Source organism: Haliotis rubra, unplaced genomic scaffold, assembly GCF_003918875.1.
Source record: "Haliotis rubra isolate DU_JTF1 unplaced genomic scaffold, ASM391887v1 Scf348, whole genome shotgun sequence".
In the NCBI taxonomy this organism is placed as follows: domain Eukaryota; kingdom Metazoa; phylum Mollusca; class Gastropoda; order Lepetellida; family Haliotidae; genus Haliotis; species Haliotis rubra.
In genome coordinates this window covers 1-25,373 of record NW_025767022.1, presented here as the reverse complement: position 1 = coordinate 25,373, position 25,373 = coordinate 1, and the positions used below count along the sequence as shown (strand labels likewise).

General features: G+C 39.5%; 3 protein-coding genes across 3 annotated transcripts; 2 read left to right on the top strand and 1 right to left on the bottom strand.

Moving 5' to 3' along the window:
* Positions 1-998: 998 nt before the first annotated feature.
* On the bottom strand, positions 999-1,709 carry LOC124284905. The gene has a single exon (XM_046721036.1). It carries the CDS (start codon positions 1,707-1,709, stop codon positions 999-1,001), a length of 711 nt encoding a protein of 236 aa, XP_046576992.1.
* A 9,217-nt stretch (positions 1,710-10,926) lies between these two features.
* On the top strand, positions 10,927-11,838 carry LOC124284904. The gene is made up of 4 exons (XM_046721035.1): positions 10,927-10,948; positions 11,132-11,266; positions 11,531-11,562; positions 11,665-11,838. The coding sequence occupies exons 1-4, from the start codon at positions 10,927-10,929 to the stop codon at positions 11,836-11,838; spliced, it is 363 nt and encodes a 120-aa protein (XP_046576991.1).
* A 1,229-nt stretch (positions 11,839-13,067) lies between these two features.
* LOC124284903 (glyoxylate/hydroxypyruvate reductase B-like) lies at positions 13,068-15,830 on the top strand. The gene is made up of 5 exons (XM_046721034.1): positions 13,068-13,075; positions 13,430-13,550; positions 14,805-14,869; positions 15,146-15,287; positions 15,701-15,830. Exons 1-5 carry the CDS (start codon positions 13,068-13,070, stop codon positions 15,785-15,787), a joined length of 423 nt encoding a protein of 140 aa, XP_046576990.1. The 3' UTR covers positions 15,788-15,830.
* The last annotated feature ends 9,543 nt before the right edge of the window (positions 15,831-25,373 follow it).

Below are 25,373 nucleotides of genomic sequence, written 5' to 3'. Positions count from 1 at the left end.
AAGCAGTCAACAATGCCAGGATTAACTGATCAACCCCAGGTTGCCGCATGGATATGCTCAGTTTTATAACACAGTCTGTGTCCTGTGTCATCGGATCGCATGGCCCCAGGGTTGGACCACGCCCCGATTGCTGAAACAAACTGAAGTCTGAGTTTTGACTTAAGTTTGAGTTTGTTCTCAAATTTGAGAAAACATATTTCCCAGAATGAGCTGAAATTGATATTAACATCAAATATATCAGACTCTTTGAGTTTAATGGACATATTACTTATTTTTTTGCTCTTTTTTTATTTCAGACATGCAGTTAGGTTAAGAATTCAGCTGTTCCAAATTGCCAGTTTGAAATTTGAGTAAAAACTTAAGTTTGTTTCGAGAAATCGGGGCCAGGGTTCATAGTATATTCTTGTGGTAGAACACAGAAATGGTTTTGTTTATCTACATCAGTCATGGTTATATCCCCAAATGATCTAAAACAGAACGTATTTGATCATTTGATTAATTGTTAATTTAGACAATTTGGAATTTGAGTATTTGCACACAAGGCTCAGGTTTGTGCTTCATGCTCAGCAAGGATTTTGTTTCATTTGTAGTTAGCCTCATCATCAGCTGGCATATTTCAATTACATCTGTATTTTAATTACGTTGTAACGCTACGTGTTTCTGCAAACGGAAAATAACCTTTTAGTGATGAGAGCCTATCAGTGTCACGTGAGTCTTGTCGCATCAATTCAGAACACCTACATCAATGTGACAGGCGAGCATATCATGCGCATCGTGTAACCGATAACAATAGCAATGTACAAGACCGATAGGGTTAAACAAAACTATACACTTTGTATGTATACAGTCATTGTATATGTATTGACATTTAACAACATTGGACAAATGCTAGTTCATAGATTTCGCCAATTTTCTTATGAGTTCAGCAACTTCGGAGGGTTTTCTGTTATGAACTTTGATCCCATAGTATATGATGGAACCAATGTCAATGACCACGCCTACCCGGACAAGACAACGCCTCCTATTTGCACAGCTTTAGCCCCAGTACTCAGAGCTTGAAAAGCTTCGTCGCCTTCTTTGGCTAGATTTTCCCCTACATCTACGACCTTTGCTGCAGCGGTTCCCTCCCCTTGCAGTCCCTCCACTACGTCCTTGACATTGTTAGCCGCTGTCATCAACTTCTTGATGCTGGCTATGGTGTCTACAAGTTTGCGACCGTCTGAAATAACACTACTTATTGTCATTTCCATTTCAGTGTTATCCTTCAATGATTTCCACACCTTCTCCTGGTCCTCATCAGGTAGCAGTTTACAAAACGATTCCAAAACATGCGAAAACGATTTGATTGAATCTGAATAGGCCTGAACAGCTGCCTTGGCCTCCTTCAACTTTTGGTTTTTCATGATCTTCTCTGTGATCGTTGTCGCCAGTCCTCCAACCCCGCTGACGGCGGATATACCCGACCCTACAGCTGTCAGGATGAGGGAAGCCCCAAAGGTAACAAAGGACAGACCGAACCCAAGTAACGCCAGTCCTCCTCCCACAGCTCCAGTGCTGGCAAAGCCAATCTTGGCGATGTCAACCTCCCTTTCTTCCTTGTCCAGCTCATCTGCCAGTTCCAACAACTGCTGCACAACGTGGTCGTGGCGGGCGACGCAGTCAGTAGTCGCTTCTGACAGCTCGTCCAGCTTGGTATCTGCGACCGACATGACCCTTGTATCCTGTATGTAGGGCAGATTACAAATCGCGTTATTATTGTATGCAATGTTTAACTGCCAAGATACCAAGATATCTGTGGTTAAGCCTTTGACAAGGTAATATTTGATATTAAATGGTGTTTAGTTTCGTCAAGTTCAACTAAGTACTGCGAAAGTTCACAAATAATTATCATAATCATCAAACAGATAAACAGAAGAGTATAAGACTAAGAAATAATGTCTTTTTCATTAGCATCTGGTCATCCATTACACACATGCAGTACCGGGCAACACAGGGCGTGAAACAGCAATATTTGATATGTAGACTGAAAAATCAAGGAATTTTTATTTCGTGCCATATGTTTCATACTGATATCAAGGGCTACATTACATGCATAATATTAGTATCTCACAACAGGTGACGTCAGCTTTCTTTGTCAGGACTTTCTTTTGTCGGGAAGCATGTACGTAATATTTGTCAGAAATCAGTAATGTCACTATATGTACTTATATACGTACCTGTAGGTATACACTTGTTTTGAGTATATGCAGCTGAAGGTGGAATGTATCCTTTGAATACAACGTTGTTTCTGTTTCACTCACTTCACAATCTACCGCCCCCTACGTATGCATGTATCGAGTTCCCACCTGGCGCCACCTCGCCGCTATTAATGACGTAATTACTGCACATAAAATGACAAAATCCAATCCACAAGAAGTATCCACAAGCGATGTATTGACAATACATTGATATTCAATAGCGGCTAACGATAATAATGTCGAGAGAAAATCATACCATCAGTTTATTATGATTCTCACAGATCTACACAATTGAACTTCAACATTAAATTTATGTTGTTATTGCATGAACATTCAAGCTTTATGATTGCACTATGGACAAATGGCTGAAGTTTGTTAAGACTGCTTCTGTTTGCAACGAATGTCATGAAAGATGTGATCACTGACATGGCACATCTTGCTCAGTCTGTTTATGTCGGTATGCAGCAGCTGTGTAGATTCCGTGTAAGCGTGTCAAGTGTTTGATGCTCAGTGCAAGTAATGAACACATTTGCATCATGCATTCTCAGAATACGTCATTCATTGAAAGGCTCGTGTAAATTTTATTGGCGTATGCGTCTTGCCTCCATAGAGTTGTCGACGTTAGACAACAACAACCTTGACCTGTTTCCGTGGCCTGTATCACAAAAGCAAGAAATAGGAATGTGGTAGACCTATGTAATATGTGATGCAAATCTGAGGTTGCAGGCTCCAAATCTACAATAATCATAGCGTCCGTTGCCTAAACTACTACAAGCACATTACGTTTCGAGCGGTTGTATGTGATGCTCAGTTAGTGACTCTATTCCACGGCCTTTACGTCGTCGTTAGGTACAATACCCAGTTTGGTCGCCATCTTCCTGGACATACCTATTCCCCCTTCGTTGCCAACATTGTTCATACTTATATATACTTGTCTTTATTATCTGTTGGTAGACTTGATCAGGTCAAATTTGTGAATGAAAGGTATATTATGAATGGAAGACAGTCACAGACATTACGGACTGTAATGGCTTGATTAATCAGTACAACTCAACTTTGGCTTATTATGTTTAACCCATTAACTAAACAAGCATTTGGATACCAACATTGTACGATGAAAGTGGTTCATTCGTCAAGACATCGATACATAAATAGTTATGTATCAATAAAGGTATCAAGATATTACTACACCAATAGTAATTTATCAATAGAAGTATCAAGAGATTAATACACCAATAGTAATTTATCAATAGAAGTATCAAGAGATAAATACACCAATTAGGAGATAAACCTACTGTGTGGGAAAATCAGAGGTATATAACGAAATTATAATAGCTCTAAATAAACAATTTAGAGCGCTTATAATTTCGTTTTATAAACAATTCTAGAGCTATTATAAATTCCAATATACCTCTGATTTATCAGTAGGTTCTCTCCATTCTACCATGACAATTTTATGAACAATTTCAGGTGGAGCTCTTTCGTTGGTTACGAGTCAATACGTGAAGCGGCCTCGCATTCCAATCTCAAGTGGCATCGCCCGAAACGGGGTGATTGGTGGCAAACCGTCAATGACTAACAAACTCCAGATTCAGTAATAACAAATCACGTTTTGTTTTTTCAATGCATCAATCACCAATCATTAACTGATAAGTTGGAAAACATATATCAAATAAGTTTAAAAAGCTTGGTTCACATTTGAAAATTCCACCGTAGACGCTTTCCCCACCAGAATAATGGTAGCAACCTCATGGCCTTGATCTTTTCTCGGAAGTCATTGTTTACATTTACGCGCAAATTTGGAAAGATGCTACAGGAGAGCCTCTGACAGTTTGCGCAAGGTTAACCTGATTGTATGACTGAGATAGTCTTTGATATCTAATTACTGGTACTGGTACAAAATTTAAGAGTAGATGCGCTTTTGCTGTAACGAGAAGTCCGTGTTGTACCGAATTTAGATACTGTTGAATTTTGCGCCCTGCATGTCAACTTGACGATTTCACGCACCTCTACGTCTGCGTGCGACAGCTGTGGTGACTCTTACACACTCATGTGGGTACTTTGTGCTCAAATTCGATTCTACGGATATTATTTTCTATATTTTGGAAAGTGTTTTGTGACCTAGTGGCTTCAAAGTGTAGTGAATTCAAATTGAATCGGATTCGCTGGCATGTTCGCGAGTCTGTTGACAAAGAGCCAGATTTGTGGTGATATTTCCGAAAGGAAGGATCAGGACATGAGGGTGTACCTCTGGCATAAACACGGTAAGGTAATTAATTATACTTTAATAGACTACTTTAGATCAAGCAGTGTAATGGATAAGAGGGATCATGACTAAGCTAAATAACTTTTTCAACGATATTATACTTTTAGAATAAAAATATGTATGGCTAAACAGAACGGTTTGCAGATTCTGTAATTGTGTTTTACTACCGCTATATTTGAAACAGTACAAATTTCAAAATATCATTTTGTTTGAATTGATATCCCAACTGATTATTTATGTGGACGGAAGGCATTAAAATTTCTTCGACGTTCGATGTTAATGCATCCTCCGTTACCGGATCAAGATCAGTAGCGATATCACTGACGAAAGCTGATAATAAATTTAACACGGAAATTATGTAGCAGTCTATTGCTGGATCTATTCTGACATAACACAGAATCAATCAACGTAAACATATTTGTTTTTGCTGAAGTTTTATTCGGAAAGCAGACGTTTTGATCTTGTTCGACCGAATATTTGTTTCCATGCTTTCGAAGTACTTTTGTATGTATAAACACCTATTGCTGTGATTTACGCAAGTAGTGAGTCGAGCCCGTCATCGCTAAATCCATCTTTAAAGACATATGTGTAATTTCCGACAGCAAAATCGCCGTAATTTATCGATGCATCGGTAGGTTGTTTGGTGTCCGCCATGTTGGTGGGCAGACAAAAATAGTACATTACCGTAAACCATGTATGATTGCGCACGGAAAATCAGAGTCCTGTATAACGTGATTATATACCTCTGAATGACTTTAATTAACCAATCACAATCCAGTGTTTACTGAAGTCATGGTAGAATAGTAATTTATCAATAGAAGTATCAAGAGATAAACACACCAATAGTAATTTATGAATAGAAGTATCACGAGATAAATACACCAATAGTAATTTACCAATAGAAGTATCAAGAGATAAACACACCAATAGTAATTTATGAATAGAAGTATCAAGAGATAAATACACCAATAGTAATTTATCAATAGAAGTATCAGAGATAAACACACCAATAGTAATTTATCAATAGAAGTATCAAGAGATAAATGCACCAATAGTAATTTACCAATACAAGTATCAAGAGATAAACACACCAATAGTAATTTATCAATAGAAGTATCAGAGATAAATACACCAATAGTAATTTATCAATAAAAGTATCAAGAGATAAATACACCAATAGTAATTTATCGATAGAAGTATCAAGAGATACGCTTCGTCCCAAATTAACCTAACAGACATTCACAACAAATAGTTTTTCCAAAAGAGATTATGAAATAACTCGCGAAATATGTAAGCTTTGATTCAATCAAATTCTCTTGCATATTTGAACTGCTTTGAAATATAGATTGAGAGCTCTGGTATCCGATGACAGGTAACGTGACAAATCGTTAACACCCCGCCCCCTTGGCGTCCCCCCTTTACAAATCACCATCCCCATCCCCACACCTATTAAGTCGCTGTGGTGTGGTGACATCATGTGTGATCTCGACCCCACACCTCTGAAGGGAACTATAGGCATTACCGAGGACTGAAAGGTGTTGATCCATTAATTACCTGATTACTGCAGTGGCATTTTGCTGGCAACTCAGTAGTAGTAAATGCAATGGGGCTACGGGATTAGGGCCTCCCCAAGGGCTCAATTGTTTACATTGAGCCCTTGGGGGGACCTGGTCCCGTAGCCCCATTGTATATACTACTAATGTCCATTATCCACATTTCCAGTGATCATCTTATTAAATATCATTTCAATACTGAACTTCAATGCACATTGTTCTTGCCAGAGTCAAGTAATTAAACCAATTCGAACCTATACAGGTAGGTTGCTGAATTGTTTGAATGTATTCCACCATGCTAATGCTGAATCCAGTATATGTATTTTAAAATTTCATTTCTGAAACCTTGTAGTGATGTGTATATCTAATATCATTGAACTGACAAATGTCGATCTGGACGACCTAGGCCACAACTGGCGCACTGGACAGTGGTCATACATAGTGCTTCTCAAATTGGAGATGAACTTCACAGAGCTGCAGGTGTTTGAGTGAGACACAGGTCGTCGCTGGACAATCGTTACGTTTGCGAACGAATCAAAATTTGTCCGCAACGGAGTGTAGCGTGGACGGAACGAGCGTTTTCATGCTGTTAACGTTAGACATAACAATTAGATAAGGGGTTGCTCAGTTATAGTGAAGGGTGGGATCACTATGGCTGGTAGAACACCCTGGAGGCGTACTTAAAGTGCAATCTGCACCAAACACACCGCCCTCTCTCAACGTACTTGGCGCTGCTCTTCAAGAAGAATGGGATGAAACAAGCCAAGCTGATGTTGGCCATTTGTATAGTTGAAGCCTCGTCCAATGCGGGAGTGTGTTAAGAATAGAGGTTATAGTGATAAGTGTGACTTCTTACAGTGAATGATGTGATAGACTGTAGCTTATCATATGACAATCAATATCTATGGCCATTTAACGTTCAACAACAAATGCATATCTCAGCCAGATTCCTGTTACAATGTTAAACTATTTATCACTTTGAAGATTTGAAATATCTATGGTGGTGACACCTTTATATCGAATGTCCCCTACTTTTTTGTAATAGTGTATATTGATATTTCATGCTTATTCTATTCCATGAGTTGCGAAGACTAGGAGTGGAACTTGTGGGTTGTTTTGTTTTTTGTGGCACTGATCTCGTTAAAGGTTTTGTGCAATCTGATGAATTAAAATCGTCTATCAAATGTCTGTAGATCATTTCACCTCTCGCTGCTTTATTTAAGGAGTTTCAACTTAATTCACGAAAAGAATTGTCTGCTCTGTTTTTATTGTATTTAGATATTCTTCATAAAAGCCTTAGCTAGAAGGTCAAAGGGTAAAACAAGATGATTTGTGCATTTGTTAATTATATCAAAGGTAAAACCTGCGAGTCCAACCATTCTCCAATATCTACACACAGAGTGCGACCTGTTGAGTGCTGCCGCAATGCCATTTGTAAAGTCCAGATGAGCGTTGGGCGATCGTCGAGGGTATTTATTGTTATTTGCACCTTCAGAAATCACTGAACCGATAGTACAGTCCTATTCTAAACCAGACATCTGTTTTGGAAAGCTTGTCACCCTTTGTGGCAATATATAGATACGTACAGACATCTCTGTAAACGGGCAATTGGTTTGAACACTGTAAAAGCAATGCTTGACTAATCGTGATGAATAAATTAAATTTATCAAGCCCTTATCCCACACAAAATACATTCAGAACTCGGTCACCTTACCTCAGTTCGTGATCGGAATACCCACAGTGCCCTCTTTCTTGTCATCCCAGGTCTTGTCGATTTAACGTTGTAAGATCCACCATTCTCTGTCTTCCAGTAAGTACACACAGTCCGCCCTTGTCTCGTGTGATTGGCATCAGTGTTCTATGTGTAATGTAACCAAGTCTGGCTTCTGGTTTTCGATGTTTACAATGTCCAAGTGAGCTGTTCTGAGGCTGCACGAGCTCGTAATTGTAGACTTACTATTTATGATAATATATTTTCAGTATTTAGCTTCTATCACGTTTGATCCTGTCACATATTGTACAGATGGGTCGCATTCATAAATATTTTTTAGACCGTTTAGAACGTCTGAAGTCTAAAACATTATGAGAAACACAAAAAATGTACACTTTAATCTGAAGATGTTCCAAGTCATGCTTTGAGGGTTATGAGTACTTGAGATGACTTTTTGAGAACGTCCTTAAGTCTTCAAAATGGCCGCCACTAACTGCTGGTGTTTGTCTTCAAGTTCATTATCATGTTCATTCAATATGCTACTACCATTTCATAACGAATCATTTGGGAACAAAGAAAACGTTCAGCATGCAAACTTTTTTGAAAACCCTTTATAATTCAAGCTCTGATGCCGAAGACAACCATTCACATTCGATCTATTGATTTAATGTGTGGGTCTGAATGGATCTGATACTGATATCTTTAACGTTGCAGTTGGTCAAAGTTCTTACTAAAGAAGTGACCCATTCCATCTCAATGATGGTTTTAGTATGTCGGGCAGGCAGGGTAGCCCAGAGGACAATGTGTTTCTTCGTCACGTCGATGGCCTGTGTATATTTACTCACTTGGGTGTATCATGGTTGCTTTGAAGACATTATTAGATTTAATATGAGAACATCTGACAATTACATGATCCTAACATGCTTAAATCTGAAGTTACCAACATGCTGCAAGCACAATATAAATGTACTCGAGGATAGCAGAGTTATATTTGGATTGACTCGTGAATATCCGGGTTAGAAGTGATCTTCAGCAACCCATGCTTGTCGTAAGAGGCGACTAACGGGATCAGGTGGTCAGGCTCACTGACTTGGTTGACACTTGTTGCTGATCACTGGATTGTCTGGTCTAGAGTCGATTGTTTACAGACCACAGCCATATAGCAGGGATATTGCTGAGTGGGGCGTTAAACAACAAACAAAATATGTGTGGCCGTCGAACTGCTTTCCCTCAGTACAGTGTGTGACAATATTGTATGTGAACGTAATGACATTCATACTTGAGTGCTGCAGCGTCTATGGGTAAAATGTTGTCAACGCTCTCAAAACACTCATGTGAAAGCCGTCACTCTTCGATATTGTCACAGCGAATGCGTAAATCTTTTGAGGTTAGATCTAAAAGACCATATAAACTCAGTCAGGTTGGATGAGCTGGGTTATTAATGGCATATCAATAGGAAATCAAATGTGGTGTGAGTTTAGTTTTACGCCGCTTTTAGCAATATTCCAGGGGTACACCAGAAATGGGCTTCACTCATTGTACCCATTTGGGGAACCGAACCCGTGCCTTCGGCGTGACGAGTGAACGCCTTAGCCACTATGCTACCACAAAAACCTGACTCGGCCGTTGTCAACAACATCTAATAAGAGAGCGCTGTAAGGGTAGGTAAAAAGTTGCCACATTTCTACAAGCTGCGCAGAAAACTATTGATGCAGTAAGATTCCGTCTTTGGACTTAGACAAAGCCTCTGTGAATATATCTACATAGCTCTTGACCCTCAGATTTCATGGCACTGACTGTCTGAAAGACGCTAAAATCACCGTCAGGTCGGTATTCATTGCTTCATGAATGCATGTTTTGAGTAGCAATCCCAGCTGCGAGGGAGCGTGATTGTGTTTGAATAGTATTCCGGTCACGGCGAGACACCTTGATGTCAGAGTAAACCATAGAATAATACAGGGCTCAGATCTTTACCACAATACTTAAACTATTGAACACACGATGAAATTTGCCAAGCCTACAAACACAATTGGGGCAAACAGGATTCGGACTAAATATCAAGGGTTTCTGACTTGCCCCGGGACAGCAACTTTGCATAGCACTAGTCCAGTTCCTAAGACGACAGAACCTCTGGGATACGAGTCAAGATGTATATATAAGGGGACAGTTGGGTAGCCTAGTGGTTAAAGTGTTTGCTGGTCACGCCAAAGACCCGGGTTCGTTTCCCCACATAGATACAATGTATGAAGCCCATTTCTGATGACAAATTTTGTTGAGCATTATACTTAATCTCATCTGAGTCGATTCTTCACATTACAAAAGGATTTAATCTGTGACACAATAGAAATTATATTTCATGTGCCCAAGCACCTCTCGTTTATTCAGCGTCATGACCAAGAATCAGAGAAGACCGGTAGTACTTACTGCCTTCCCACATGACCACATCAACACCTTCCTACAACAGCAGGAACCACGACTTGACCTCCGGCGGGTTCTACTAAAAAATTGGTGTAAGTGTATATGGATTTGTCTCGATTTGTATTTGAGTCTCAATCAGTGTTTGAAGTCCCAGTACATTTGATGATCACGTCACGCTGACTTTGTGTGCTGGCCGGGAGTGTGTGTACGAATCCCGCATGGGACTCAACCTAACAAAAGTAGTAGAATCGGTCCCTTATTGAGAAAGTGTAATTCCAAATATAACATATGTTTGGTCACCTGAGACTCTTTGCCCGTCGTTTAGTTTCAGCGCATGTAAGTGGTGATTCAGGATTATAAACAAACGATGTATACATAACAACACTGTGTGTCAGGCGTAACTTGTAATACTTCACCTTCTAGAAACATCGTGGATCGGTAAGCTAGAACATAACTAAAGTAGTATATGTTATGAAGTAGTGTGTACTGTTTTATTGAACTACTCTGAGTCATGTAGTATTGTGTACATATTTTTTATCGAACCACTGATATCAGTTGTAAAGTAAAGTGTGTAGGTTTTCTTTATTGAACCACTGCTACCAACTGTGTAGTAAACTGTAAATGATTGTTGAATTACTGATACTGTATCGCAGTGTGTACATGTTTGTAACCACTGTATAGTGTTGTGTTTGGGTTCCCACGGGACCATAGATACACATAAAGGTCGGGCATAGAGTCTGAATGAATCACCTACATCCACAGTGTAGCAATATGCTTGTTTACCAAGATATTTTTAAACAAATTATTGACATCATCAACTGTTAAGTAATGAACCTTGCATATCAGCAGTGGAGCAATCTGCGCAGATGATTTACTAATGCACTCCTACTAGAGTAGCAGTGTGTACTGCTCATATCAACAGTATAACGATATGTTTCTGTGACAGGGAGCTCTGAGTATCTCCAGACCCCGGACAGAACCTACTGGAAAGATGTAGAAGTCTACTTTGGATCCTCAGTACACGTGTGTCAGAACTTACACCTGCTGCCCAATCTGAGGTGGATCCAAACGGCGGAGGCAGGTGAGACTAGATGACGGAATCCCGACACACAGACATCAACACCACCACCACATTCCCCTAGGTTCACAGGAAATTGTAACTAACATATTGGACGACGTTCTGCACTCTTCAGTAGCACAGATAACAAATTGAGACGCCTTCCCTTTTCAGTTGTGTTATGCAATTAATGTTTAGTGTACCCTCCAATGCACGGCAGCTGCTTGTGTTCTTTGAATAGAACTAAATACTACATGTAAACTTCCACATAGATTTCATTCATTCCAGGAGTTGATGCAGTGCTGAAGATCAAACGGGACGTAAGTAATCATTCTGAAAATACTTAAAAGTCGAGTCGTTTTGTCAGGCCTGAGTTGCTGGTGTGAAAGCCTATTTATGCTGCCATTAACATCCTGATTCAGCTGCCACCCGGGATCACGGTGACCCGTAACGCCATGACGTTCCAATCTCCGATCTCCCAGTATGTCATTGGTCAAATCATCTCTGCCAACATGAACTTCCGACACTTTCAGAGGCAGCAAAACCAACGCACGTGGGACAGGCATGTGTACATCTTAGACATCACTTATAAATGACTTATGAGCTTTATAACGTAGATTAACCACTGATACTTTAGGTAGAATCCCAATTTTGCATATCACCTTATTTCCGGAAGGTTCCTCGTATGTACTACATGTGACTTGCATTGATCAGAAAATAACTCAAACCACCATTGTCTTAACCTGGCCTTACCCAGGACTCCTGAAATCACTTTACTTACCTTCCCTTGTGCATCCATATAGACATTTTTCATGATATGACGCCATGAGTCGAAGATGTCAAAACTCGGAAATGTATAGTCTATACGAACAGAACTGTCTTCACTACCCGCATGATCGATGCTGGCTAAACTATTAACAAACAGAAATGGTTATTCGATGAAAATGTATACAGGTACAGGTATAGTTACCGTAAACGTTCTACCCTTAACCTGTTTCGGTGAGGATATTCAACCTTGTAACGTTTTGAAAATGTTGTAATTAGTTTGTTAAAAACATTTTTCAGATGTATACTTTCTTTTCACCGGAGTTGACTAATATCTCTGAAACAACATGTAGAGGTTGTTGAAAACATCTTTCAGAACAACCCCCGATTCTGGATTGAAGCACCTCAGCTCGTGTACGGTGGGGATACTGGGACTGGGAGCTATTGGCAGCGAAGGTAGACAAAACTCAAGAAACTTGTCCACATTATTCACCTTTCTATCGGATATTTGATGACACTGTTGAAAATAAAAAGCACTGATTAAAGAATTGTCTCAATGAAAATACCTCAGTATGCAAACACGATCCCTTCACTTCGCTTTTACAGCAGATATAGCCAAGGCGATAAAACCCTTTCCATTTCAATAAGAAATCCACTATAAAAGCTGATTCGATTGCATTAACTATATCACGAGCATGTGTTTATGAATCACAATCATATACTGATGATACCGGGTGTTCGCGAAAGGTGAGCATACTCCGTCCCTCTGGTAGTGACAAGGCTAGCGACAATGGTGTCATTCTTTGTCACTGTTTACCTGGAGGATGTCGATCAAATACATTTGTACATAACGACATTATATATTCAAAAGTTATCTTGATAGTCAATGACTATTTGAAATAAACTGCAGTTTGTATACGTTGTGTTTGGGTTTTCAGTTGCCCGTGCATGTAAATACTGGGATATGACTGTGTGGGGTTTGAAAAGATCTGAAGTCAAGAAAGAAGACAGGAGGACATTTGTGGATGAGTACAGGTATAACAAAAGACTGTTCTTCTGTATGTGTGCGTAACACTGTGTGAGGTGGAGTCTTCCCACTGCGGTAAGATGTTGATGCTTTAAATGTACAGTGCACTAAATGACTCTCTGACGTCTTAGGGACCTCTCTTTGTACAGTTAGGATTTTCATTGACAACGACAGTTCTTTCCTGCAGAAAGGGTAGAAAATAAGCTATATGTACGTCATTTTTTAGCCCAAACAACCTTATATTATCTACCCGAGTTACTGTAGCATATCTGACTGGAATTCATCCAGAAACACCTGTGATCTACATGATCTCCTATATTGTACATGTTATATACAGACAACAATGTGAACTACTCGATCTCCTGTCGCCTGTAAAGTGCATGTTTTATATAAAGACAACCATGTGATCTGCTTGAACTACTGTCCTCCTGTGATTTCCTGGTCAACATTCTACCGTCTACACCTGAAACTCGGGGTCTTCTGAGTGGAGACGTGCTTTCCCACTGTAGGAAGAAGGTAAGGAGAAATGAAGCTGTGGGTCACCCTTTCTTCTGCCGTCTCCATCCAACAGCTCATGATGTCGAGCAGGATGATTTTGTTTGTATTTCTATTCAAATGTATGCCAAAATACAAACATACAATACACATATAACATTATACATTGTGAAATGAAATAAAACAAATCTTTTGTATTATAAATATACTGACACACATTGAAAACGCAAAATCAAATTCAAATTCAAATGAGGAAAACTTAACAAACAACAATACTTGGATGAAAATTGTTCTGCAAATATGTTGAGAATTTCATTGTGCTTCATTTTCATAAATAATGATTGCAAGAGTTCCGCCAATATGACTGACACGTCAAGCGTCACACACAGACACACACACACACCCCCCCTTACGTCCGTCAGTAGCGAGTGTGACCTCCCTGAGCCTGTACACATGCACGGAGTCGACGTGGCATGGATTCGCACAAACGTCGAATAGGTCCTTTGGGGATGTGCTGCCACTACTGTTGTAAAGCCAGGGTCAACTCAGCAACGTTGTTTGGCTGACGTTGACGTTGACATTGATGAATCCGGCGACCAAGCTCATGTTCATGTTGCTGCCTGTAGACGCGTTGTCTGCCATCTGCAAATGACACACAGAACCTGGACCCATTGAAAAAACACCCACTGGTTGGAGATTCATGGTGGTTGGAGGCTATGTTGCTGTGCAAACAGGAGTCTGTTGACTCGATGACGTTGCGTAATGACGTTTCCAGAGTCTTTTGATGGTGGATGGGCTCACTCCGAAGTGGTGGGTGACCTCATTTTGTGATGTTCCCACCAACAGCATCCCGATAGCTTGTTCCCTCTGCTGTTCACTGAGCCGTGGCATTGTGTGACTGCTAGTGAAACGGTTGAACCATAGTGCCTTTTATGCGTCCAAAACCTGGCTTTGCATGTGTATGTCATGATAATCATGCACCCCAACAGGTCCAAGGAATATGCCAGAGTTGTGTTTTCATGAACTGTACCCATGCCAGAAACACGAAAAGGGTTCGAACCCAAATGTGCATATGGTTTTATTCGGCAACCTCACATCACTATATTTTCGTGTGGTAAATGAAATTGCTTCACAAAACTTTGTTAGAAATTGCCAAAATGGGTTTTGCGTTTTCAATGTGTGTCAGTATACATTGATGTGCTGTTAAATAATTTATGTATCTTGTGTGTGTTTTAATGTACGTATTGTATGATGTGGAGTCATCATCTTCAACAGCCTCTGTTCATCAACGTTGGACGCGGAGACATAATTGACGATGAGAGTCTCCTTTCAGCACTCAGGTAATCATTGTCATTCCGTTATATTCTGCAGGCTTTCTGTAGTACAGATTAGATCCTTGTCACCACGAGTAAGTCGTGAAGATGTGGAATATTGTGTTTTGTCCATGTAAGGGAATAAAACCCCTGGTATCCATGCTGCACCTCAACCATGGATCCATCCTCGAAGTAACTAATTATCGACATGCGTGAATGTTAAAAGATGACAATAGAGCTTACTATCACAGGTGATCTTTTCCCATTGACACATAATACTATGGAGACTATACCTGTGTTTAGAAGAGGATGGCTGTCGGGGGCTGTGCTGGACATCTTTACGGAGGAGCCCTTGTCTCGAGATAGTCCTCTGTGGGGAGAGAGGGACGTGGTGATCACACCCCACGTATCTAACCAAAGTGATTGTATGGACTCATACAAAAAGGTACACTTAGTAATACAAACACTCTGAGATCTTTAAGTTGTAATGTAGAACAATGACATTCATGTAGTGGAAATGCACTTCATGATGATTTGTTCTCTATTCCGTGAAAGGCAAACTGGCGGTATTCGTTTGTTGTGTAATTTTCCATCGTCATGATGTCGGTCTGTAAATAGTCGAATCTGGACTAAAACTCCAGTGATTGACATCATGAGCACCGAAATATGAAGTGTATCTCATACCCCGATCTAGTTAGTTGCCTCTGACGAAGATCAATCGTAACCCTGACCTGTACGTGTGTGTTCAAACGCAGTAACAAGCATATTAACACAATGCCATGATACTACGACCTGTTTAAAATTGAACATGACAACACCATGCTTATCGCATGTATTAATTATATTGTTCTTTTGCAGTTGGCGTCCATGTTTTTGGCCAACTATAATCGTTACCTGAACGGACAAGCACTGGAGAATGTTGTAAACATTGACAGGGGATACTGAACGATATGTCTACTGAAGCACGTGGTCGGTTCAGCGTTTCTGTTGGGTTGTTGCTTTGACAGTTACATTCAAACGTAACAGTTCACTTTAATGCTGTTGACTGCAAGCACTTGGACTTTAAACTCTTTGAACGATTTGTTGGATATTTCAGCGTTATTATATACATGTTTTACGAGTGTTTACGTTCAGAAACAATCCCGAGGAGCAGTGCTAAATTTGATATAAACACCGGAATCCATTGATTCATGAATTTGGTGAAACGGACATATAATATATCGTATCTGTATGCAAGCATTTGCAAAAGAGCTTCTCATGTATCAAGTGGCTGATATTTATCCAGTTTAAATGGATACAATTTCAAATTATAAATCTACGTATAAGTAAAGTTAGCAAAGTGTGAGTAGTATATATGGACATTGTAAAAACGTTTTGCGTTGTTTCATCACCTATTTAAATGACATAATAAACACTACAGGTGTTACTCGATGCTGTAAACGGTTGTGAATAATAAATTGTGGCCGCAGATATTTGTCAATATTCGACCTCTTTGTGATTCTTGTTACTTCATCAAGGCAGTTGAATTACAACACGTTCACTATAGGTATGTCTTATGAGAAGAAACTGTATCAAATAGGAGCACTTATCTGAATGTGCTTCGTGCAATACACAAATGATACTGTTCGCGAAGAACACTTAGCTTAACATCTCAAATCAGTTAGACGTATGAACTGATGTTATTATTTTTAAATATCATCTCGTTTGTGCGAGTGACCTTGGTATGCTGGATAGATCGCTCGGGCTACTTAGTAAAGCAGTCAACAATGCCAGGATTAACTGATCAACCCCAGGCTGCTGCATAGATATGCTCAGTTTTATAACACAGTCTGTGTCCTGTGTCATCGGATCACATGGCCCCAGGGTTGGACCACGCCCCATTTCTCGAAACAAACTGAAGTCTGAGTTTTGATATTAACATCAAATATATCAGACTCTTTGAGTTTAATCGACATATTACTTATTTTTTTGCTCTTTTTTTATTTGAGACATGCAGTTGAGTTAAGAATTCAGCTGTTCAAAATTGCCAGTTTGAAATTTGAGTAAAAACTTAAGTTTGTTTCGAGAAATCGGGGCCAGGGTTCATAGTATATTCTTGTGGTAGAACACAGAAATGGTTATGTTTATCTACATCAGTCATGGTTATATCCCCAAATGATCTAAAACAGAACGTATTTGATCATTTGATTAATTGTTAATTTAGACAATTTGGAATTTGAGTATTTGCACACAAAGCTCAGGTTTGTGCTTCATGCTCAGCAAGGATTTTGTTTCATTTGCACTTAGCCTCATCATCAGCTGGCATATTTCAATTACATCTGTATTTTAATTACGTTGTAACGCTACGTCTTTCTGCAAACGGAAAATAACCTTTTAGTGATGAGAGCCTATCAGTGTCACGTGAGTCTTGTCGCATCAATTCAGAACACCTACATCAATGTAACAGGCGAGCATATCATGCGCATCGTGTAACCGATAACAATAGCAATGTACAAGACCGATAGGGTTAAACAAAACTATACACTTTGTATGTATACAGTCATTGTACATGTATTGACATTTAACAACATTGGACAAATGCTAGTTCATAGATTTCGCCAATTTTCTTATGAGTTCAGCAACTTCGGAGGGTTTTCTGTTATGAACTTTGATCCCATAGTAAATGATGGAACCAATGTCAATGACCACGCCTACCACGGACAAGACAACGCCTCCTATTTGCACAGCTTTAACCCCAGCTTGAAAAGCTTCGTCGCCTTCTTTGGCTAGATTTTCCCTACATCTACGACTTTTGCTGCAGCGGTTGTAAGCCGCTGTCATCAACATCTTGATACTGGCTATGGTGTCTACAAACTTGCGACCGTCTGAAATAACACTACTTATTGTCATTTCCATTTCAGTGTTATCCTTAAATGATTTCCACACCTCTTGGTCCTCATCAGGTAGCAGTGTACAAAACGATTCCAAAACATGCGAAAACGATTTGAGTGAATTTGAATAGGCCTGAACAGCTGCCTTGGCCTCCTTCAAGTTTTGTTTTTTCATGATCTTCTCTGTGATCGTTGTCGCCAGTCCTCCAACCCCGCTGACGGCGGATATACCCATTCACATTCACAAATTTGACCTGATCAAGTCTTCCAAAAGATAATAAGGACAAGTATATATAAGTATGAACAATGTTGGCAACGAAGGGGGGATAGATATGGATGCTAAATTACTATTGGTGTGTTAATCTCTTGATACTTCTATCGGTAAATTACTATTGGTGTGTTGTTGATACTTCTATTGATAAATTACTATTGGTGTGTTAATCTCTTGATACTTCTATGTAAATTACTATTGGTGTGTTTATCTCTTGATGCTTCTATTGATAAATTACTATTGGTGTGTTTATCCTTGATACTTCCTTTGATAAATTCCTATTGGTGTGTTAATCTCTTGATACTTCTTTTGATAAATTACTATTGGTGTGTTTATCTCTTGATACTTCTTTTGATAAATTACTATTGGTGTGTTTATCTCTTGATACTTCTATTGGTAAATTACTATTGGTGTGTTTATCGCTTGATACTTCTATTGGTAAATTACTATTGGTGTGTTTATCTCTTGATGCTTCTATTGATAAATTACTATTGGTGTGTTTATCTCTTGATACTTCTATCGGTAAGTTACTATTGGTGTGTTAATCTCTTGATACTTCTATTGGTAAATTACTATTGGTGTGTTAATCTCTTGATATTTTATTGGTAAATTACTATTGGTGTGTTTATCTCTTGATACATCTTTTGATAAATTACTATTGGTGTGTTTATCTCTTGATTCTTCTATTGGTAAATTACTATTGGTGTGTTAATCTCTTGATACTTCTATTGATAAATTCCTATTGGTGTGTTTATCTCTTGATACTTCTATTTATAAATTCCTATTGGTGTGTTTATCTCTTGATACTTCTTTTGATAAATTCCTATTGGTGTGTTAATCTCTTGATACTTCTTTTGATAAATTACTATTGGTGTGTTAATCTCTCGATACCTTTATTGATACATTACTATTTATGTATCGATGTCTTGATGCATGAACCACTTTCATCGTACAATGTTGAACAACTGTTGTCAGTGTTGTCACTGAGGTGTCATTAAACATCCATAGTTAGCATCCATATCTATTCCACCTTCGTTGCCAACATTGTTCATACTTATATATACTTGTCCTTATTATCTTTTGGTAGACTTGATCAGGTCAAATTTGTGAATGAAAGTTATATTATGAAAGGAAGACAGTCACACACATTACGGACTGTAATGGCTTGATTAATCAGTACAACTCAACTTTGGCTTATCATGTTTAATCCATAAACTAAACAAGCATTTGGATACCAACACTGTGTCGTTCCATTTCACCATCAGTTCAAAGTGTAATGTATCAATAAAGGTATCAAGAGATTAATACACCAATAGTAATTTATCGATAGAAGTATCAAGAGATAAATACACCAATAGTAATTTATCAATAGAAGTATCAAAAGATACGCTTCGTCCCAAATTAACCTAACAGACATTCACAACAAATAGTTTTTCCAAAAGAGATTATCAAATAACTCGAGAAATATGTAAGCTTTGATTCAATCAAATTCTCTTGCATATTTGAACTGCTTTGAAATATAGATTGAGAGCTCTGGTATCCGATGATAGGTAAGGTGACAAATCGTTAAGACCCCACCCCCCTTGGCGTCCCCCCTTTACAAATCACCATCCCCATCCCCACACCTATTAAGTCGCTGTGGTGTGGTGACATCATGTGTGATCTCGACCCCACACCTCTGAAGGGAACTATAGGCATTACCGAGGACTGAAAGGTGTTGATCCATTAATTACCTGATTACTGCAGTGGCTTCACTGTCCATTGTCCACATTTTCAGTGGCCATCTAATTAAATATCATCTCAATACTGAACTTCCATGCTAATTGTTTTTGCACGAGTCAAGTAATTAAACCAATTCGAACCTATACAGGTAGGTTGCTGAATTGTTTGAATGTATTCCACCATGCAAATGCTGAATCTAGTCTATGTATTTTAAAATTTCATTTCTGAAACCTTGTAGTGATGTGTATATCAAATATATTTGAACTGACAAATGTCGATCTGGACGACCAAAGGCAAAAACTGGCGCACTGGATAGTGGTCATACATAGTGCTTCTCAAATTGGAGATGAACTTCACAGAGCTGCAGGCGTTTGAGTGAGACACAGGTCGTCGCTGGGCAAACGTTACGTTTGCGAACGAATCAAAATTTGTCCGCAACGGAGTGTAGCATGGACAGAACGAGCGTTTTCATGCTGTTAACGTTAGACATAACAATCAGATTGGGGGTGGCTCAGTTATAGTGAAGGGTGGGATCACTATGGCTGGTAGAACACCTGTATATGTTATTCCTGGTCGTGTTACTAATCAGTCGAACTGCTTTCCCTCAGTACAGAGTGTGACAATATTGTCTGTGAATCTAATGACATATTCATACGGAGAGTAATGCAGCTTTTAGGGGTAAAATGTTGTCAACGCTCTCAAAACACTCATGTGAAAGACGTCACTCTTCGATATTGTCACAGCGAATGCGTAAATCTTTTGAGGTTAGATCTAAAAGACCATAAAATCTCAGTCAGGTTGGATGGGTGGGTTATTAATGGTCTATCAATAGGAAATTAAATATGGTTTCGAGTGGTTTTGTAAAAGACAAAAAATGGGAGTGAGTTTAGCTTTACGCCGCTTTTAGCAATAGTCTTGCAATATCACGGCGGAGGACACCAGAATGGGCTTCACTCATTGTACCCATTTGGGGAATCGAACCCGTGCCTTCGGCGTGACGAGTGAACGCCTTAGCCACTATGCTACCACAAAAACCTGACTCGGCCGTTGTCAACACCATCTAATAAGATAGCGCTGCAAGGGTAGGTAAAAAGTTGCAATATTTCTACAAGCTGCGCAGAATACTATAGATGTAGTTTATATTCCGTCTCTGGACTTAGATAAAGCATCTAAGAATATATCTACATAGCTCTTGCCCCCCAGATTTCATGGCACTGACTGTCTGAAAGACGCTAAAATCACCGTCAGGTCCGTATTCATTGCTTCATGAATGCATGACTTCTTGCGTAGCAATCCCAGCTACGAGGTAGCGTGATTGTGTTTGAATAGTATTCCGGTCACGGCGAGACACCTTGATGTCAGAGTAAACTCTAGAGTGATTCAGGTCTCAGATCTTTACCACAATACTTAAACTATTGAACACACGATGAAATTCTCATCTGAGCATTGCCTACAAACACATTTGGGGCAAACAGGATTCGAACACACTATCAAGGGTTTCTGGCTTTGCCCTACCCCAGGGACAGCAACTTTGCATAGCACTAGTCCAGTTCCTAAGACGACTGAACCTCTTGGATACAACCGAAGATGTATATATAAGGGGGCAGTTGGGTAGCCTAGTGGTTAAAGTGTTTGCTGGTCACGCCAAGGACCCGGGTTCATTTCCCCACATAGACACAATGTATGAAGCCCATTGTAATACTTCACCTTCTAGAAACATCGTGGATCGGTAAGTCAGAACGTAACTAGTATTAACTATGAAGTAGTGTGTACTGTTTATATTGAACCACTCTGAGTCATGTAGTATTGTGTACATATTTTTATCGAACCACTGATATCAGTTGTAATGTAAAGTGTGGAGGTTTTTCATTGAACCACTGCTACCAACTGTGTAGTAAACTGTAAATGATTGTTGAATTACTGATACTGTATCGCAGTGTGTACATGTTTGTAACCACTGTATAGTGTTGTGTTTGGGTTCCCACGGGACCATAGATACACATATAGGTCGAGCATAGAGTCTGAAGGAATCACCTACATCCACAGTGTAGCAATATGCTTGTTTACCAAGATATCAACGAGACACTGCTAAGTAATGAACCTTGCATATCAGCAGTGGAGCAATCTGCGCAGATGATTTACTAATGCACTCCTACTAGAGTAGCAGTGTGTACTGCTCATATCAACAGTATACCGATATGTTTCTGTGACAGGGAGCTCAAAGAACTCCAGACCCCGGACAGATCCTGCTGGAAAGATGTAGAAGTCTACTTTGGATCCTCAGTACACGTGTGTCAGAACTTACACCTGCTGCCCAATCTGAGGTGGATCCAAACGCCGGATGCAGGTGAGACTAGATGACGGAATCTCGACAGACACCAACACCACCACCACCATATCCCCAGGAAATTGTAACTAACATGTTGGACGACGTTCTGCACCTTCAGTAGCACAGATAGCGAATTGAGACGCCTTCCCTTTCAGTTGTGTTATGCAATTAATGTTTAGTGTACCCTTCAATGCACGGCAGCTGCTTGTGTTCTTTGAATAAAACTAAATACTACGTGTAAACTTCAACATAGATTTCATTCATTCATGGGGTTGATGCAGTGCTGAAGATCAAACGGGACGTAAGTAATCATTCTGAAAATACTTAAAAGTCGAGTCGTTTTTGTCAGGCTTGAGTTGCTGGTGTGAAAGCCTATTTATGCTGCCATTAACATCCTGATTCAGCTGCCACCCCGCATTACGGTGACCCGTGACGAATCGACGTTCCAAACTCCGATCTCCCAGTATGTCATTGGTCAAAATCATCTCTGCCAACATGAACTTCCGACACTTTCAGAGGCAGCAAAACCAGCGCACGTGGGCTGGCATGTGTACATCTTAGACATCACTTTATGTTAGAGCTTGATAACGTAGATTAACCACTGATATACCTTTAGGTAGAATTCCAATTTTTCATATCACCGTATTTCCGGAAAGTTCCTCGTATGTACTACATGTGACTTACATGGATCAGAAAATAACTCAAACCACCATTGTCTTAATCTGGCCTTACCCAGGACTCATGACATCACTTGACTTACCTTCCCTTGTGCATCCATAAATCAGGATATAGACATTTCACGATATGACACCATGAGTCGTAGAGGGCAAAACTCGGAAATGTATAGTCTATACGAACAGAACTGTCTTCTCTACCCGCATGATCGATGCTGGCTAAACTATTAACAAACAAAATGGTTATTCGATGAGAATGTATACAGGTACAGTTACAACGTTACACTCTGACGTTAACTTGGCAATGTTTCGGTGACGATATTCAACCTTGTAACGTTTTGAAAATGTTGTAATTAGTTTGTCAAAAACATTTTTCAGATGTATACTTTCTTTCACCAGAGTTGACTAATATCTCTGAAATAACATGTAGAGGTTGTTGAAAACATCTTTCAGAACAACTCCCGATTCTGGATTGAAGCACCTCAGCTCGTGTACGGTGGGGATACTGGGACTGGGAGCTATTGGCAGCGAAGGTGACACTGTTTGAAATAAAAAGCACTGATTAAAGAATTGTCTCAATGAAAATACCTCAGTATGCAAATACGATCTCTTCACTTCGCTTTTACAGTGGAGAGCAGACAAAGGCGATAAAACCATTTCCATTTCAATAAGAAATCCACGATAAAAGCTGATTCGATTGCATTAACTATATCACAAGCATGTGTTTATGAATCACAATCATATACTGATGGTACCGGGTGTTCACGAAAAGGTTGAGCATACTCCGTCCCTCTAGTTGTGACAAGAGCTTGTGAAGCGACAATCATGTCATTCTTTGTCACTGTTAACCTGGAGGGTGTCGATCAAATATATTTGTACATAACGACATTATATATTCAAAGTTATCTTCATAGTCAATGACTATTTGAAATAAACTGCAGTTTGTATACGTTGTGTTTAGGTTTTCAGTTGCCCGTGCATGTAAATACTGGGATATGACTGTATGGGGTTTGAAACGATCTGAAGTCAAGGAAGAAGACAGGAAGGCATTAGTGGATGAGTACAGGTATATCTTAAGAATGTTCTTCTGCATGTCTACGTATCGATGTGTGAGGTGGTCTTTTCCCACTGCGGTAAGATGTTGATGCTTTAAATGTACAGTGCACTAAATGACACTCTTGACCTCTCTTTCTACGGTTAGGATTTTCATTCACAACGACAGTTCTTTCCTGTAGAAAGGGTAGAAAATATATGTACGTTTTTAGCACAAACAACCATATATTAACTACCCGAGTTACTGTAACATATCTGACTGGAACTTATCCAGAAACACATGTGATCTACATGATCTCCTGTGTTGTACATGTTATATACAGACAACAATGTGAAGTACTCAATCTCCTGTCGCCTGTAATGTGCATGTTTTATATACAGACAACCATGTGATCTGCTTGAACTACTGTCCTCCTGTGATTTCCTGGTCAACATTCTACCGTCTACACCTGAAACTCGGGGTCTTCTGAGTGGAGACGTGCTTTCCCACTGTAGGAAGAAGGTAAGGAGAAATGAAGCTGTGGGTCACCCTTTCTTCTGCAGTCTCCATCCAACAGCTCATGATGTCGTGCAAGATGATTTTGTGAAATTAAAAAAATAAATCTTTGTATTTTAAATACTTTGATGTGGGTGTTTATAATTTATGTATCTTGTGTGTGTTCTAATGTAGTTTCCTCGAAGGGGTTAAAGTATCGTAAAATTATTGTCCTCCTGAGAGGATACGTAAGTCCCAACACTTTCAAAGCTAGATTTAAACTTACCAGATGTTTAAAACGTACTATTTTTGTTCTTTTAATGTTTGGCTAAATATTTCCTACAATCGCCAGCGGCTGAAGGGATGATGTAAATCCAGCTAGGGTCCATGCAGGTAGCAAAAGTACTGTAAGTCCCCATGGTCCCTAGTATGGTGATCTACCTTCAGTTGTTGGCGATCTATAGCCTGTTTTTATATTGTATCGTCCTCTTATAGTTAAAGTATTTTAGATTTCATTACTAGTTTATATATATATATATATCTGTGATAGTCTAGTTAGTTTTACTGTCCTTTGTCGACAGATATTTAAAATTGATTACCTTGTTTTCATCGCTAAATGGCTGTAATATTGCCGATGTGATGTAAAAGTTTTAACTCACTCACTCACTCTAATGTACGTATTATATGATGTGGAGTCATCGTCTTCAACAGCCTCTGTTCATCAACGTTGGACGCGGAGACATAATTGACGATGAGAGTCTCCTTTCAGCACTCAGGTAATCATTGTAATTCCGATATATCCTGCAGGCTTTCTGTAGTACAGATTAGATCCTTGTCACCACGAGTAAGTCGAAGAGGTTGAATATTGTGTTTTGTCCATGTAAGGGAATAAATCCCTGGTACATCCACATTGCACCTCAACCATGGATCCATCCTCGAAGTAACTAATTATCGACATGCGTGAATGTTAAAAGATGACAATAGGGCTTACTATCACAGGTGATCTTTTCCCATTGACACATAATACTATGGAGGCTATACCTGTGTGTTTAGGAAGAGGATGGCTGTCGGGGGCTGTGCTGGACATCTTTACCGAGGAGCCCCTTGTCTCGAGATAGTCCTCTCGTGGGGAGAGGG